Source organism: Saimiri boliviensis, chromosome 3, assembly GCF_048565385.1.
Source record: "Saimiri boliviensis isolate mSaiBol1 chromosome 3, mSaiBol1.pri, whole genome shotgun sequence".
Classification (NCBI taxonomy): Eukaryota; Metazoa; Chordata; class Mammalia; order Primates; family Cebidae; genus Saimiri; species Saimiri boliviensis.
This window is the reverse complement of record NC_133451.1, coordinates 6,950,409-6,967,970: the sequence shown is the minus strand read 5'-3', so window position 1 is coordinate 6,967,970 and position 17,562 is coordinate 6,950,409. Positions and strand designations below refer to the sequence as shown.

General features: G+C 49.7%; 1 protein-coding gene across 3 annotated transcripts in view; it reads right to left on the bottom strand.

The window, feature by feature from the left end:
* CRMP1 (collapsin response mediator protein 1) overlaps positions 1-17,562 on the bottom strand; it is a 79,352-nt gene that overhangs the window by 44,663 nt on the left and 17,127 nt on the right. For all 3 annotated transcript variants that reach the window (XM_003934660.4, XM_003934659.4, XM_003934658.4), the window contains exons 2-3: positions 8,981-9,069; positions 3,307-3,491 (exon numbers count right to left, since the gene is read on the bottom strand). In XM_003934660.4, the coding sequence (XP_003934709.2) occupies positions 3,307-3,491; positions 8,981-9,069 (274 nt within the window). The remainder of the gene's footprint in view (positions 1-3,306; positions 3,492-8,980; positions 9,070-17,562) is intronic.

The following is a 17,562-nucleotide window of genomic DNA, read 5'->3' as shown; positions in this document are numbered from 1 at the left end:
TCTTGGCTTCTTCACCAAGATCACTCAAAAGCTCCCCAAAATCAGAACGTCCAAAACCTCATACAATACTGTCCCCGCCCCCACCCCCAGCTCTGGAGGACATCACCAATGAACGGTTCCTCACCCAGAAGCCCAGGTCACCCTTGCCATTTCCTTTCCCTCGTGTTCGTCCATGTCTGACCCCGCCCAAGGGCTGTTGACTGGCCTCCTCCAAATCCCTGGAGCTGTCCACATCTGCCCACTCCACGGCCATGCCACCCTCATCGCTCAGCTGCACTATGCAATCGCCTCCCATCTGGTCCACCCACGACCCACCCAGCCCACTCTATTACAGTCTCCTCAAAACACAGAACAGGTCACATCCCTCCCTGCTTAAAATACCTCAACGTTGTCCATCACCCATGTGAGAAAGAGTCACAGCCACAGCAGGCCATTGAGGCCCAGGGTTGCGCTCTCCTTCCAGCCTTGCCTCACATGATTTCGTCCCTCAGTCTGGACACCCCTGCCCAGCAGGCCTCCCTGCAGTCTCTGGAATGGGAAGTGTGTTCTCACCTCAGGGCCTTTGCACATGCTATTCCGTCCTCCTGGGGCTCTGCTCTTCTCTGCCCTCTTCCCCCCGTTAATTCCAACTCATCCTTCAGATCCTGTACAAATGTCACTTCTTCAGAGAATGCTTCCCTGAGACCCGGCCCCTCAGTTCAAAGCCCTGTACATCCTTCTTCTGTAGCAGGAGTAACAGTTTCTAGTCATACACGTGGACGATCAGTGACTCCCTGAGAGATGGCAGGCGCCTTGACAACAAACATCATTCCTGCTTGTGTTCACCTGGTATGGTGCCTGGTGTGTATGACTCTTAATTGACATCTGCTGAATGAAAATGGGAAAGGGTGGGGACCCCTTCAGAGCCCAGACTGTGGTCCTCATGTGCCTTCATAGGTTCTTAGTGTTCCATAAATCACTTTGGAAACTGTCCTTCATGGGTGGGGAGGATAAGGCTTAGAGGGCAGGGCTCCCCAAGGTCTCACAGCTGGTGATGGGGAAAAGCAGGGGACGTCCCAGGAACCCTGAGTCCTCATCCAGGATCTGTCCCCTGCCCTGCGCAGGCCTCCTGAGCCTGAACTTCCATACCCACTCTTAGAACTCTCAAGTCCCATGCACTGCACGAAGGACTTTCACATATGTCTCCAAACCACCCTACGGGCTTCCTACCATAAGGCCCACATTACAGATGAGGAAGCCGAGGCTCAGAGAGACTGAGAGCCCGCCAGTGTCATGCAGCTGCCTGCCGAGTGGCAGTGCTCAGGTTCAAACCCTGGCCACTGGGATCCAAGGCCAAGTCTAGATCCTTCTGTTTTCCCATCCAGCGATCCATGGGCTCCCCTTTGGAAGAGGAATCAGGACAGCGCTCGCCTCAGAAGTCGAGCCCCACCCTCCTGGCTCAGGGACTTGGCAAACTCTGCCCATGGCAGTGGGCTCCAGCCCACAGACCACGCTTCCAAAGGGACTCCTTTGTGAAGAAGTGGGAGAGGTGGGCATGGCTGGGGCCAACTTACAAATGAGCCGCCTAGAACTGGAGGGCCTAACAGTTGACAGAACATTCACAATCGACTGTGTCCTAATTAAAATTGCTTATTAAAATGAATCCAAGCCAAAGCAGCTCTTCAAAATCAACATAAGAAATAGCAGTCAGGTTACACAGGGCAGTGAAGGAGGAGTCCAGCTTCCCAGACTGAGCACCGTCGGGGAGTGGTCTCACTGCCCACAGTGTTTTCTTCCCCTCCCGACCTCACCAGGGCTCTCTGTGGCACAGTGCACTACTGGCAACTTTGGGCTTGGCCACGTGACTGACCTTGGCCAACAGAATGCGAGTGGAAGGTGCAGCGGAAATGAAAAGATGAAGCAGTGAGAGGAGACGCAAGCTTCGGCCAGAGCCCCCTGCACTCTGCCACTCACCAGGAGAACAGAGTGGCTGGGGAGTCACTGGGTCCAGAATGGTAGATCCATCGTGCCTGAGTCCAACCCACAGCTAAGCACTCCAGCCCCACGCCCACTCCTGCACAACCTCAAATGAGAAAAACAAATGTTGCTTGAGATTTGGGGGCTGCAGTATTACTGCAGCAATGCTGACTAATACAACCACTTCACAGCTGTGTCTCCTTGGACAAGCTGCTTCACCTCTCTGAGCCTCTATTCTCCCATCTGTCACAATAATATCTACGTCACTGGTTCTGAAACCATAGCCATCTTCACATCATGTTGAAGGATTTTTTTGCTTTATCTCCCTATAATCCACACCTTCTTTACTTAATGCTTTTCTTTAAAGAAATTTTGTTTCTAAAAATCTAAACGTGACTTCAGTCTCATGCTAAGCAATTATACCAATGAGATGCTATTTTATTTATTTATTTATTTATTTTAATTTTTTAATTTTTTTTTTTTTTTTTGAGACGGAGTTTCGCTCTTGTTACCCAGGCTGGAGTGCAATGGCGCGATCTCAGCTCACCGCAACCTCCGCCTCCTGGGTTCAGGCAATTCTCCTGCCTCAGCCTCCTGAGTAGCTGGGATTACAGGCACGCACCACCACGCCCAGCTAATTTTTTGTATTTTTAGTAGAGACGGGGTTTCACCATGTTGACCAGGATGGTCTCGATCTCTCGACCTCGTGATCCACCTGCCTCGGCCTCCCAAAGTGCTGGGATTACAGGCTTGAGCCACCGGGCCCGGCTTTATTTATTTATTTATTTTTAAGATGGAGTCTTGCCCTGTCACCAGTGCAATGGTGTGATCTCGGCTCACCGCAACCTCCACCTCCCAGGTTCAAACGATTCCTCTGCCTCAGCCTCCCGAGTAGCCGAGATTATAGGTGTCCACCACCACGCCCAGCTAATTTTTATATTTTCAGTAGAGACCGGGTTTCACCATGTTGGCCAGGCTGGTCTCAAACTCCTGACCTCAGGGGATCCAGCCGCCTCAGCCTCCCAAAGTGCTGTGATTACAGGTGAGCCACTGTGCCCAGATGAGATGCTATTTTCTTTCAATACTTTTATTTCAATATTTAAAAAAAATTGTTTAAAATTGGTGCCTACAAAACCATATTGTTTATTAAGCCATCTTGTGTACCCCCAGTGGCACACATGGTATGCTCTGTAAAATGGTGCCCCGTGTCATAGGGCTGTGGTGAGAATGAAATACAATGGCACCCCGGGGCAGAGAGCCTGGTGCACACTGAGCACTTTGTGGTGATGCTGGTGATGAGGAAGAGACCTTACAGCCTATGTCCTTAAGGTAGGGGACATTGTCACTCACTGATCATTGTGGTCCCGCCCACCAGGGCTGCCCTGGTCCCTTGGAAGAAGTCATCAGCCGTGGTCATCCCCTGGGAGGGCTTCTGCAGGTACGTGTTGACATCGATGCCTCCGGGAATAACCATGCGCCCATTGGCTTCAATGGTCTTCACTCCACCAGGAACGATTAAGTTCTCTCCTATTTGTCTGGAGGCAAACAACAGAGACAGCCTTGGTTTTTATAGGAGAAGAAGGAATGGGCAGTCAACCCGCAGCTTCCGTTCCATTAAATAAACATTTCTGAGCCTGGCCCTTCTCAAGGCCCTGGGTAGACAGAGATAACTCAAGCAGGGCCCATGCCCTCAAGGGGCTCATAGTCTAATAGGTGGAAAGGCAAGTGGGCAGACTGTTAGAGCCCAGTGTAGCAGAGAGGGCCGGGGGGCACCGGGAGGGGCCCTTTCATCCAGCCTCCTTATTGCGGAAGGCTTCCAGGTGGAGGGGACGGTAAAGCTGAATCCACAGGAATGAGATCCAGATTCTGAAGGTACTGACCATCACGTCTATTCCCTGATGCAACAGATGCCTGAAAACTTCCTCTAGGAGGGTAAATTCCAAATGGGGAAGGAGGGAAAAGAGCGTACGAAACGAGAAACCAAGCTCCCGGGGATCTCCGTGGGTGACTTACTGATGACAGGGGCTTCTAGGTTTTATTGCTGGCACCAAAGTCAGGAGACCCATCCAGGCACTGGGGAAAGGCTCAGGCAGCAATGGGAAAGGGACCCAGCAGCACCAAGGTTGAGGTCTCGCTCAGACCATAAGATCTGACTGCGAGTGATTTTTATTTTTTAAAAAACTCCAATTGTCATGAACTCTGGAGATTGGGCAGCATATTCATTTTCTAAGTCACATAAAACACCAGTAACAAGGACACAGGAAGATGCTGCGACAGTGACCAAAAGGGGCAGTTGTGGACAGAATCCACAGCCAGGAAGCCAAGACAGCAGCCTCTGCCCTCCTGGGCTTCCAAGAGAAGGTGGGCCAGCAAGCAGGGGCCACACACGGTCCTCTTATCCCAGGAAATAAGCCTAGGACTGCACAGTGCCAGGGACAAGATGAACACCCAGGAAACGTTACCACACGCTTCCAGCTCCACCAGAGTCACCATCGCCACTGCTTATAATGACCAGTCCCTGCTCCCAGAATATCCACCGCTGCTGCTTAGAATAACCAGTCCCTTACCGCAGAACGTCCAACCTGACTTAGGGAAATCCTATCGTCCCCAATCCTTCTGCCATCTCTCCAAACATGTGGGCTTGCCAAGAGCTGAAGGGAAAGGGGTCAAGAAGACACCTGGCCCTTAACTTAAAAGGAAAACACCGTCGTTTCTTAGTTCTTTTTTCTTTTCTTTTCTTTTTTTTTTTTTTTTTGAGATGGAGTCTTGCTCTGTCGCCCAGGCTGGAGTGCAGTGGTGCGAACTCGGCTCACTGCAACCTCCGCCTTCCGAGCTCAAACCATTTTCCTGCCTCAGCCTCACAAGTAGCTGAGACCACCAAGCCCGGCTAATTTTTGTATTTTTAGTAGAGATGGGGTATCACCATGTTGACCAGGATGGTCTCGATCTCCTGACCTCATGATCCACCCACTTCGGCCTCCCAATGTGCTGGGATTACAGGCGTGAGCCACCATGCCCGGCCTGGAGAACAGCATCTTCTAAGTGCGTCACCACTTCTCTCGTTGAATGCTCACAACCAGCGCTGAGAGAGGACAGGGTAGCACTCCAAATGCCAACCCAGACAAAGGCCTGGGCACGGTCCAGTCAAAGGGCACTGGCTGTAGACACACCAGTGTCTACACATGGGCATGGATCTGCACGAGTGTCAGCGGAGTCACAGCTCAGTCTCATTCAAGCCTGTGACCAAGTCACCAAGCTGTGGGGGCCAACAAGCACTTAAATTAGAGATTCTTTTATTTACTTTTGATCCAGGGTCTTGGTCAGCCAGGCTGGAGAACAGTGGTGCAGCCTCCACTTGCTGAGCTCAAGCGATCCTCCCCGCTCACCGTCCCTGTAGGACTACAGGTGTGTACCACCACGCCCAGCTAATGTGTTTTAAACTTTTCGCCGAGATGTGATTTCCCTGTGTTGCCCAGGCTGATCTCGAACTCCTGAGATCAAGGGGTCCTTCTGCCTTGGCTTCCCAAAGTGTGCAAGCCGACATGCCTGGCCTTTTTTTTCTTTTAACTTTTTTTTAAAATTATTTTTAGAGAAACTGCACATTGCCTGAGTAGCCTGGTTGGCCAGAATCCTAAGATGCTTGATGTTGGACAGTGAATGCAGCCAGAGGCCCTTTCTTATCAGGCGCAATCACAGCCTCTTAACAAACTCTCTCTGGTCTCCCGCCAGCAGCCCTGTGAGGTAGGAGGTAGAGGACAACAGAACTCAGAGATGTAGTAACTCAATCAAGGTCACACAGCAAGTTGGTGATGGGCCTGGATTTAAGCCCAGGTCTCCCCAGGCCTAATATCAGAGCTCTGACCAGCAGGCTTTATTGCTGCCCTGCTTCCCTCATACAGGAGCCAGATTCTCAGTGAACTGGGATTAAACTAAACAGGATCCCCAGTGAGTGAGAGGGACTGACTCACTGAATGGCGCTCAATAGCAACGTGCTTGAAACTGAAAGAGGAGAGAGGAAACTCAGCTCCGTGAATGAGACAGACGCCCCTCCCCCAACACCTGGCGGTGCAGAAGAAACTCTCAACTACCGGCACTTGAGTCACCAAGGCTGAGTGACTCGGATGGAAACCTCGATGAATCATAATTCAATGAATCACAACAGCTGAACTGCTTTTAAGAAAACCTGGCAAATGGCTGCAAAATTCAAGGATTCTTGGGGTTTAATTAAAGTGAGGGAAAATAATTGTGCCTCTGGCTGCTGGGCGGTCCCTGGGGTGAGCACAGGTGGTCCCCAGGTCTTCCACACCTACCCTTCTCAGAAGGACCCCCCGAGGGCCCTGGAAGGCCTCCGTCACGGTCACTCACTCCGCTTTACAAGGCTGGGGGAGGACTGCCCGCACTCAGACAGCTTCTCAGCAACGGGTTCAAGTAAAAGGGGTTTACCACCAAGAGGGGCTGCAGATAACGAATTTGGGGAAACTGCGCACTTCCTCAACAGCCTGGTCAGCCAGAGTCCTAGGGCTCCTGATGTTCGCGCATACAAAAGCTTAACGAACGCAGCTCAACCCGCGGCCACTTGCTCTCTGTGTATACTCCCCGGGATGACAGAGCTCCACAAGGGGGCTTGGCCTGGGAAGGACAGGAGTGGACATGGTCAGATGAAACTTCTAGCAGCAGGTGGTGTATGGGATTGGGGAGCCCACAAGATCATTCTCAGGGTCACTTTACCTTTCAGGGTTCAGAAGCCCAGAGCCCCCTACACAAAGGGGAATTCCCTTGGAGTTGCTTTCTCTGTATCTAAGCCGTGGCTGAGTCAGAAAACCTCATTTTTTGACGCATCCGGCCACCCTCCCCGACCCCCAATCTGCCTTCATGACCGTTCGGGATCCAGGCGCCCTGCAGCTGACACAGTGGCCTCAGCACGGGATGGCCAACATTCGTTTGTTTGTGCTTTCCCTGAATCAGAGCCCTGGGACCTACTCTGCAGGCAGGACGTTGGGCCCCAGGTGGGGGCCACGAAGCAAGGCCCTGGTCGAGGAGCGACGCAGCGCGATGGGGGCTGCGACAGACAGCAGCTCAGGACTGTGGGGACAGATGGATGCGCCCCAAACCATCTTGGGGTCAAGGAAGGCTTCCTGGAGGAGGAGTCGCATGAGCTGGGCCCACAAGGACAAACAAGAGATGAGGGGAAGGCAGAAGGCAAGGGGAAAAGGCGTTCCAGGCACGGGGCTGATGGGCACAGGCTCTGACGTGAGAGCAGCTTGGCAAGTCCTTTGAGTCCCACGTTTTCATTATGGCTGGAAGAGCAAGAAAGGAATGAAGCCAGAGGAGGGAGGCCCGAGCTGGACTTGAATGGTCAAAGTTTGGGACTAGAATTGGGAAGTGGGCTGGGGAGAGGCGGGGAGGGCTCAACTGTTCTGGGTACCGTTCCTTCACTGGATGATTTGCATATATGGTCTCTTTCAATGCCCCCAGTAATCCACAGCCCCTTCTCCCCACCTCCTCCTCCATCATCATCACCCAAGCCCACATGGGCCCCAGAATGGCCCTGTTAACAGTATCAATCCCTTTCTGCCTTCCGCTAGCTCCAATTCCCCTCTGTCTTTCCTTCTTGTGCCAACCACTCATGCTGGATCCTAGAAGTGTCCTTCTCTTTCAGATTTTAAGGGAAGAGGCTGAGCACCCAGCAAACCCAGGGTATGCCTCACAGCATGAGAACCGTACTCCTCACCCGCCAGTGAAATGTGAAGGCCAGCCGGGCACAGTGACTCATGCCTGTAATCCTAGCACTTTGGGAGGCTGAGGCAGGCGGATCACAAAGTCAGGAGATCGAGACCAACCTGGCCAACATGGTGAAACCCTGTTTCTACTAAAATACAAAAGATTAGCTGGGCGTGGTGGCACATGCCTGTAGTCCCAGCTACTCGGGAGGCTGAGGCAGGGGAGTCCATTGAACCCAGAAGGTAAAGGCCCCACTGAGCCAAGATTGTGCCATTGCACTCCAGCCTGGGCAACAGAGTGAGTCATTCTATCTCAAAAAAAAAAAAACAACAACAACAACAGTGAAAGCCACCTACAGACCCCTGCCTGGCGTGGACTGAATTGTGTCACCCAAAATTCATGTTGAAGCCCCAGCCCACCTCATGGGACTGCCTTTGGAGACAAGGCGTTTAAGGAGGCGATTAAAGTTGAATAAAGTCGGAAGAGTGGGGCCCGAATCCAACAGGACTGGTGTCCTTAGAAGAGGCCCCAGGAGTGACCACACATGGAAACAGCCCCGTGAGCACAGCCCGAAGGTGGTGTCTGCAAGCCAAGGACAGAGGCCTCAGGGAGAACCAACCGTGATGGCAGCTGGATCTGGGACTTCCAGCCTCCAGAACTGGGAGCAATGCACTTCTGCTCTTTAGAGCACCAGCCTGCGGCAGCAGGCTAGCACACCCGGGTTGTGGTAAGCAGGGCTGAAGCGGGAGCCAACGGGAAGAAAGTAAAGGAAACTCCAGGCCCAATGAGTGACTTTTCTTTAGGTGCCAAGACTGTGCTTGGATGCCACACATTCCTCCTTTCTTCCCTGCTCCTCTCAATCCAATTCTAGAAATTGTGGCCAGGTGGAAGAAAGAGGTGTGAATTCAGTTGTCTAAGGGTGGAATCGGGCCTTGACCCTAACTCACCCCGTCAGATGGGGCCAGGAACCCAGACTCACTGGCCCTCTGCCTCCAAATCCACAAAACAGGAAATGCATTTGCATTTGCAGCCTTTGTGTGAGCATTGCTTGAGAGGAGCTGCCTCAGCTGTGTGGCAGGGAGCACAGCCCAGCGGGGGCACAGGCCAGCGGGGGCACTGGAGAAACACCAGCCCCTTCTCCACCCGCAGTGTACACCTCCCCCAACCTCTGTGAGGTCTCTACCCCTGAAACACAGGTACACGGCCCCATCACTCTAGAGCAGAACGCCAGCCACACGTTCCACCTAAGGCCAGGCAGCCTGGTGACACTGGTTTCTTAAAAGGTCTGTTTTGATCAACCCACTTGATAAGTCCATCCTCCAGGTAGACGTCAGCGTAAAGGGATTGGTCATCGTTGATGATCCGTCCACCTTTGATAAGGAGTCGGTCGCTCTGCAAAGCAAAGCAAAGTATTAAGGATCCTTGGAGAAAAGCCAGGAGAAATTTTTTTTGTTTTCAATTTTTAATACAAAAACTGTCAAATATTTTCAGAACTAAAGTAAAGGCATTTAACCTCCCCCACCCCAGATCCATCCCCAGCCTCAGTACTTCTCTATGCAATACCTCCCTTCTCCTTCCACCCTTCTCCCCTCACTGTTTGCTTTTGGCTGCGGTGTTTTAAAACAAAGCCACGCTCTGCAGCTTGCCACCAATAAATGCTTCACCAGACCTCTCTCACTGTTAAGCCATGTCCCGTTTGCCCTGAGAAATGGGTGCGGGCAGCAAGCTGAAATTTTTTTCCTAAACAGGAAAGGGGTAAGGACTCCTTAAAGATACAAAACCAGAATCCATTATCCCAACGAACCCAATTAACTTAATATCTTCATTATTAGTCCACAATCAGGCCCTGTTCCACGTTACTTGATTGTCTCATAGATGTCTTTTTGTAGTTGGAAGGTCTGAATCAAGAGCCATACCAGGCCCCTCAGCACACCTGCCTCATTCTCTTGGCAGCCTCTGTCAGCATCTGCACCGGCCCCTCCTCCCTTTCGAATGCCATTCATTTGCTAAAGAAACTGGGTCATTTGTCGAACAGGGAGTTATCAAGGTGTTATTAAATATGATAATGATCAACTTAGAGACATTTTAAAAGATAGTAAAAAGACTAAAAAAAAAACGCTACTTTTCCAGTACAACTCCCACTGACACTCTGACGTCTCCCCACTCTATTCTCTCTGTTTACTATGGTTGTAATCTCACCCCCACTCACTCATCCGTGCCCCAATCAGCTACCGACTTGGCTCCAGAGGGGACCAGGCACAGAGCTGGAATCTGCTCTCAGGGGGTTGACAGATGGAGAGACAGATGTTTATCAAGTCATGGGGTATGTGGGGTTGAGGAGAAGAGTGGGTCCCTGCCATGGAGGCCAAGTAAAGGGGCTGCCAACCTTATTGGGGGCAGGGGGGGTAGGTGGGCAGAGAAAGCACAGACCCAGAAAATAAGTCTAAAAAACAGTCTATCGATACTTCCTGTATCTATACTCTGTATGAATACAGACAGATAACTATGTGTCGTTAGAGGAAGATGGAAACACACACACAGGATTGTATGAGTATGTCTATGTAGGAAGGTGGATACACACACACACACACACACACACACACACAGAAGATTATATGACTGTCTATGTAGGAAGGTGGATTCACACACATACACACAGGATTGTATGAGTATGTCTATGTAGGAAGGTGGGTACACACACACACACACACACACACAAGATTGAGTCTATGTAGGAAGGTGGATACACACACACACAGGATTGTATGACTATGTCTATGTAGGAAGGTGGACACATACACACACACACAGAGGATTGTATGAGTATGTCTGTGTAGGAAGATGGACACACACACAGGATTATATGTCTATGTAGGAAGGTGGACACACATGCACACAGGATTGTATGAGGATGTCTGTGTAGGAAGATGGATACGCACACACACACAGGATTGTATGTCTATGTAGGAAGGTGGATGGATACACACACACACACACACACACAGGGTTGTATGACTATGTCTGTGTAAATAGTCATGTATTCAGGGGATGTTCTTCAAAGGACGGTTTCAATCTCACATCTGATTCTAAGGGCACAGCCCTAGGTTTTCAACCCTCTTCTATTCGTCTAGAACGGAGCCATCCACTTGCTTATGCATAAACACAAACAAAGCTTCACCATATGGAGTGTTCTGGGCAGAGGGAGGGAAGTGCAAGTCAGGGACCAGAACATGATGGAAACTGAGACACACACAGTTCTGTCCCTTCTGCATTTCACCATGAGCACACCCCAATCTGCCATGACTTCATTGACTTCAGTCATGAAGTCAATTCTTCATGACTATGTTTTTTGAATGAGCATAAAATACTCGACCTTAGGGATACATGATAAATTGTTCAATAATTCCCCCACTGTTGGTTACTGAAGTTATTTTCTGTTTTTTTACAGTGATATGTATTGCTGCAATGAACATTTTTGTGCACAAGTTTCCTTCCTTAGTTTGAATGATTTGTTAGGCAAGGTTCTCAGAAGCTTAACAACTGGGTCAAACAACGTAAACCTTACTTACAGCCCTGGATAAAGATGACCAAAGTGCTTTCCAAAAGGAGTGCCCCATTCTTTGCATCAAAACACTAATCATTCTTGTTTATTATTAATACTTGTTAATTTGTGTTTCTTTTCTTTTTTCGTGACAGAGTCTTACTGTCACCCAGGCTGAAGTGGCATGATCAAAGCTCACTGCACCCTCAAATTCCTGAGCTTAAGTGATCCTACAGCCTCAGACCCCTGAATAGCTGAGACTACAGGCATGTGCCACGACACCTGGCTAATTAAAATAAAAATTTTTTTTAGATAGGTCTCACTGTGTTGCCCAGACTGGTCTTGAGCTCCTGGCCACAAGCAAGCATCCCTCCTTGGTCTCCCAAAGCACTGTGATTACAGGGGTGAGTTACCTTGCCTGGGCAATTTGCATTTCTTAAAGGTTTGTAATTTTTTTCCATGGGTTTATTTACCATTTGTATTCTCTTTAGGCTGGAGACGTGGTGATGAATAAGACACAGTATCTGCCCTGAAGCCCATCCCTTGGGTTGGGGAGAAAGAAGTAAACTGACAGGCTGGGTGCGGTGGCTCACACCTGTAATCCCAACACTTTGGGAGGCCGAGGTGGGTGGATCACAAGGTCAGGAGATGGAGACCATCCTGGCCAACACGGTGATATCCCATCTCTGCTAAAATTACAAAATTAGCTGGGTGTGGCGGTGCATGCCTGTGGTCCCAGCTATTCAGGAGGCTGAGGGAAGAGAATCGCTTGAACCCAGGAGTTGGAGGTTGCGGTGAGCGGAGATCATGCCACTGCACTCCAGCCTGGCAACAGAGCAAGACTCCATCTCAAAAAGAAAATAAAAATAAAAATAAAAGAAGTAAACAGACAAGAACAACCCACAGTAGGTGGTGCTGTGACAGCAGAGCCTGACTCAAGAACTTGGAGGCAGGCGGTGCATCTGGGAGGCAGTTCCGGGGACTGGAGGGAGGGCATCCTATTCAATAAATCAATCCAGTAAAGAGTGCATATTGATCTGGCTAGCACTGTGGGTGACTAGGGCTTGATCTTGCTAAGGCCGTCCGAGGAAGTGCACAGAAGGCACCTCAATGGTCCCCGGGACCAGAACCCACGATCTTATGGCACCAGCCATAATGCCCTGCAAGCCCAGAGAAGAAGCATTTAACCCAAACTGAGAAATCAAAAACACATTTTGCTACCGGCTGCTCAAAGCCTCTTGCATCAGAATCATAGTTCCCTCAGAGTGAAAGCCAAGGTCAGCGAGATCCCAGTTAATCTGGAGTCCCAGGATCCTGGCAGTCTTCCTGCTCTTATTTTCTTTGAGTCCCACTTGATGCTACTTATCGGAGTGCCCTCCCCTTGACTTGCCCTGTTTGGAACAACCCACAGCACCACCCCGCCAGCTGAGCCTACACCCCTTACCCATTCTATGTATTCACAGTAGTCACAGCACATCTGGCAGACTACGTATTTCTAGGTCTGTCTAAAATGTGACTTGCCACACTGGAATCACAGCTCTGGTGCGTTACCCCATTAGCTGTATGGGACACAACTCCCCAGGGAACGCATGACATGGGCGCTGGTGGGGACGGCACTGCCTGGAGTTTGCACAGGACTTGCCTTTACTAGACCGTGAGTGCCAAGGAGACAACGGACTTTGCCCATTTTCTTCACAGCTGCCTCTCCAACACCTTGGACACAGCCTGGCTGGCTGACTGGGTGACTGAACTGATGCCTTTTTTTGAAACAGAGTTTCGCTCGTTTCCCAGGCTGGAGTGCAATGGCACAATCTTGGCTCACCGCAACGTCTGCCTCCCAGACGTTCAAGTAATTCTCCTGCCTCAGCTTTCCGAGTAGCTGGGATTACAGGCATGCACCACCATGCCCGGCTAATTTTCAAGTAGAGATGGGGTTTCTCCATGTTGGTCAGGCTGGTCTTGAACTCCTGACCTCCAGAGATTTGCCTGCCTCAGCCTCCCAAAGTGCTGGGATTACAGGTGTGAGCCACCGCGCCCAGCCCTGAACTGATTCTTGAAAGCTGAGTGGTGAAGACAGAGAGAAAAGCGTCACAGCCATGAGCCAAGGGAGAGTTGTGTGAAGCGGCACATCCTGTTCTTCAGCAGGAGGGTCTCTGGAGGAAGACGCTTCAAGGTAAGTTGCTCCTAGGCCCCACAACCTGTCTGTATCCCTAAAACAGATGTGTGCATCCCCAGAGAGGAAACTCACCCAAGCCTCCGGATGGCCCTCCGGGAACAAGGGGAGAAAGAGGCCTGGGCTCTGCACATTCAGGAAGCACCCACAAGTGTGAAGCTTTCCCCGGCGCCAGGAGCAGGAAACCTAAGTCACCACCAGCTGGTGCATGGCTTCTGGAACTCGCTGCCCCCACCCAAACCCCCTGCAGGCACCCGTCTGCCTTGTGACATTTAATAGGGGGCTTTGGGGGCTCAGTCTGAAAGGTGGTATTTTATCGTACTGTGTGCCAGAAGATCAGCCCAACCTGCTTCGGTCTTCCTAGAATCAGAGGGTGGAGCTTGTATTCAAATCCACTCCCTCCCCAACTATCACTAGACACTGCAAGCAGCAGCACCCAGGGGTCCAAGCCCTTAGTGCCTCTCAGGTACTGGTCTACTTCTGAAAAAATAAGCCCACAGGAAGGCAAGTGCTGATTCAAGCTCTTCAGGTTCTTTCTTAAAATTAGTAGTTCCTTTGCCTCTTAAAAAGCATTTTCAAAGCCACCTGCTACAGGACTCAAGCTCAGAGGGATTTTAGGAGGTACTGGCCCAGAGAGTGGTTCCGTGGTGCTGTGAGTTTAGAAATCTCCGGTAAAACAGAACCAAGAATGTCTTTACAACAGAACTTTGCAGATCCTTGCTTCTGCTGATATGTGATATGAATATTCAAGAGAATCACTGAGTTGATACCTTTTCCAAACTCAGGTTCCTTCGTGGTGTGGAAACTCTGAAGAGCTACTTTTCCACAGAAGACACCGTAGGAAACGGGCTTTGAAGGAGTTACGTGCATTGTCGCCATTTGCACTGAATGGTCCATGTGAAATGTGAGGTCTGATCCACCTAGGGTGGAAATGAGGTCCAGAGCCAGGTGCGACCTCCACGTTCACACAACTAGTAAGGGCGCAGGCTAGAGCCAAGGGTTCCTGATGACCTGCCGGCCACCAAACCATGCTTCAGTCCCAAGTTTAAACATTCTCAAACTCTAGAATCCATGACCTCTCATAAGAAGACAGAACTTGGAAATTCCCCAGGTTCTGAGGCCAGTGGGCCTTGCCGTCTAAGGTTGCCTTTCTCATGCAAGAAATATGAGTGTGCAAAGCTGTATACCAAAAACAGATATAAACAAATGTGTTAAAAATTAATGACACCAAATTCACACACTTAGAAAAAAATAATACCGGCGCTGTTCATCGCCTCTCACAGGATTATTGTGAGGGGGAAACAGCAGATGTGAACAATGGTTTGCTCTGTATACAAATTATTATGTTTAAACTAGGCAGAGTTTGGTGGCTCACACCTGTAATCCCAGCACTTTGGGAGGCTGAGGTGGGCAGATCACGAGGTCAAGAGATCGAGATCATCCTGGCCAACATGGTGAAACTTCATCTCTACTAAAAACACAAAAATTAGCTGGGCGTGGTGGCACATGCCTATAATCCCAGCTACTCAGGAGGCTGAGGTAGGAGAATCACTTTAACCTGGGAGGTGGAGGTTGCAGTGAGCCAAGACTGCACCACCACACTCCAGCCTGGTGACAGAGCAAGTCTCTGTCTCAAATATATATATATACGTAGCTGAAATATATATATATATATATATATATATATATATATATATATACACACACATATATATACAGTTCGTTTGGCGGTGACAGCAGTCCTTGTGTCAATGCTGCATAACAGCAAAATGTCCACACTCAGCCAGAGGCGGGTTTGGATTCTGTCCCCACTTATTATCCATGTGACTTATTAACCCTCAGTTTCCTCATCTCTAAGATGGGCTGGCTCTGCATCCTAGGCATGTATTCGAAGTGCTTACTCAGTCCAGGCCTGCTAGGTGAACAGCTCATTGTTAATTCTCTGCCATTTTCTGTGGCTAGAACACCACTCCACAAATCATTGTTTAAGGACTGGGTGTATGCAGCTTAAATGTAGCTCTTGCCCTCAAGGGGTGCTCAGGCCAGTGAGGGAGGCCAAGTCAACAGCCAGCCTTTGCCACCAGCATGGGAAGTACAGAGGGCCACAGAGCATGGAGACAGCCTCCACACTAACCCTGCTAAGGGAAAAAGGATTCCCTCTGAGCTTGGAGGATGAGTAGGAATTAGCCACACAGCAAAAGTGAAAGGGATCTTGAGAGAGGGAAGCACACGGTGTTATTAGTCCGTCCTCACAATGCCATACAGAAATTTCAGAGACTGGGTAATTTATAAAGATAGGAAAAGAGGGTTAATTGGCTCATGGTTCTGTGGGCTGTACAGGAAGCATGATGCTGACATCTGCTTGGCTTCTGGGTAAGCCTCAGGAAACTTATAATCATGGCGGAAGGCAAAGAGAGGGGAGCACATCCCATGGCCAAGCAGGAAGAAGGGTGGGGGAGGTGCCACACACTTTTAAATAACCAGATCTCCTGAGAAATCACTCACTATCACCAGAACAGCACCAAAGGGGGAAACCTGCCCCAATGATTCAATCACCTCCCTCCAGACCCCACTTCCAGCACTGGGCACCAAAATTCAACGTGAGATTTGGGTGGGGACACAGAACCGGACCATGTTTTGTGGGGAAAGACACAGAGGTCAGAAGCAACCTCACGTGCCTGGAGGTCTGTTAAGTGGTCTCTTTTGGCTGAAGGGTGACCTCGAAGTGGGGAATCTGGAAAGGAGGGCAGAAGCCAGATCCTGGGGACCCCAGTGCCATGTGTACAGAGGAGTTTGGGCTCTGTGGTAAAGGTCATGGAGGGGTTTTCATCAGGGAAGAACCGGAACATAGAAACATTTCCAAGCTAAGACATCACATGAGCACTGGGCAGAAGTAGAAGAGGAGGAGGAATCATCTTTATCTTCTCCTCAAAGCTGGGACTCCTCAGTAAGAACAGATGGCAACCAAGTTTGCAACAGGTATCAAAGGCCTTAACACTGTCCATGTCCTTTGACCCAGAAATTTAATGCTGGGAATTTGTCCTCCAGAAAATACCCAAAACAGGGTCAAAGAATGATACATAAAGATGTGATCCAGAATTAATTACAATGGTATAACCACGCCAGTAATGAGGTATCATTCAGCTACTAAAATATTGTCCAGGGAGTTTTAACCACAAACAAAAGTGCGAGATAATAAAATGTGAGGAGAAAAAGCAAACTACAAAATTCTCTGTTAGGAATTCAAAAGGAAGTGGATCTGGAGGAATTGGCTTCCCCTACAGAGACTTTGGGGTCCACCCAGACCAAATTGCCAGTATAATGCACAGCCCTACCCCAATGCTTATGGCACCTCATGGTCATAGTCCATGTGGTCATCTCCCACTGAGCTGGACACCCCTTCACAGCCAGGGGAGTTCTATGTATTTCATCTCCATATCCTCAGGAACCAGCCAGGACCCTTACACAGTATTTAGCAAATGTTTGCTGGGCGGGAGAGAAAGAGGGAGGCAACAGACAAGAGGCAAGGGAAGAAGGAGAAAGTAGAAAGAGAAAGTTTGAAAAGAGAGAGGGAGTGCAAGGGAGAGAAAAAGATCAGATAAAAGAAGGATAAAGAGGGAAGGAAAGATGAAAGGAAGCGTGAAGAAAGGCGAGAAGAAAGAAATAAAGAGAGAAAAGCATAGATGGACATATAATAAATCTTTCTTTTCTGCTTTCAAAATTCATGATAACCTACCCCTACTGGCTGGGAGCAGAGGCCTGCCAAGTGGAAGGCCTGCACACTGCAGAGGATGCATGAAGGCATCCTTGCGAAGACTCCACCAAAAACCTACTGCAGTCGTGTCTCCACTGACAAGTGTCTCATGAGTCAGAGGAGCAGCCAGGCAGGAGGAAAGGATTCTGCTCCAAACCTACTGTTATCTCCCATCCAGCCCCCACAGGGAGGAGAGAGCTGACATTGGCAGGACGCTTTTGCTCTTTTCACAAACATTAAGCATTAGGTTGAGCTCTGCTTACAAAAACTAGCCTTTAAAGCTTCAGGCATTTTTATCCATAGAACAAAAAAACAAACAGCAGCAAATGCAGTCAGCCTCAGCTCAGAGGGGAGGTTCTGGATGACAGTGGATTTTCTGCATCACTGTCTATTCCTGAGTGAGGCATTAAACCTCCG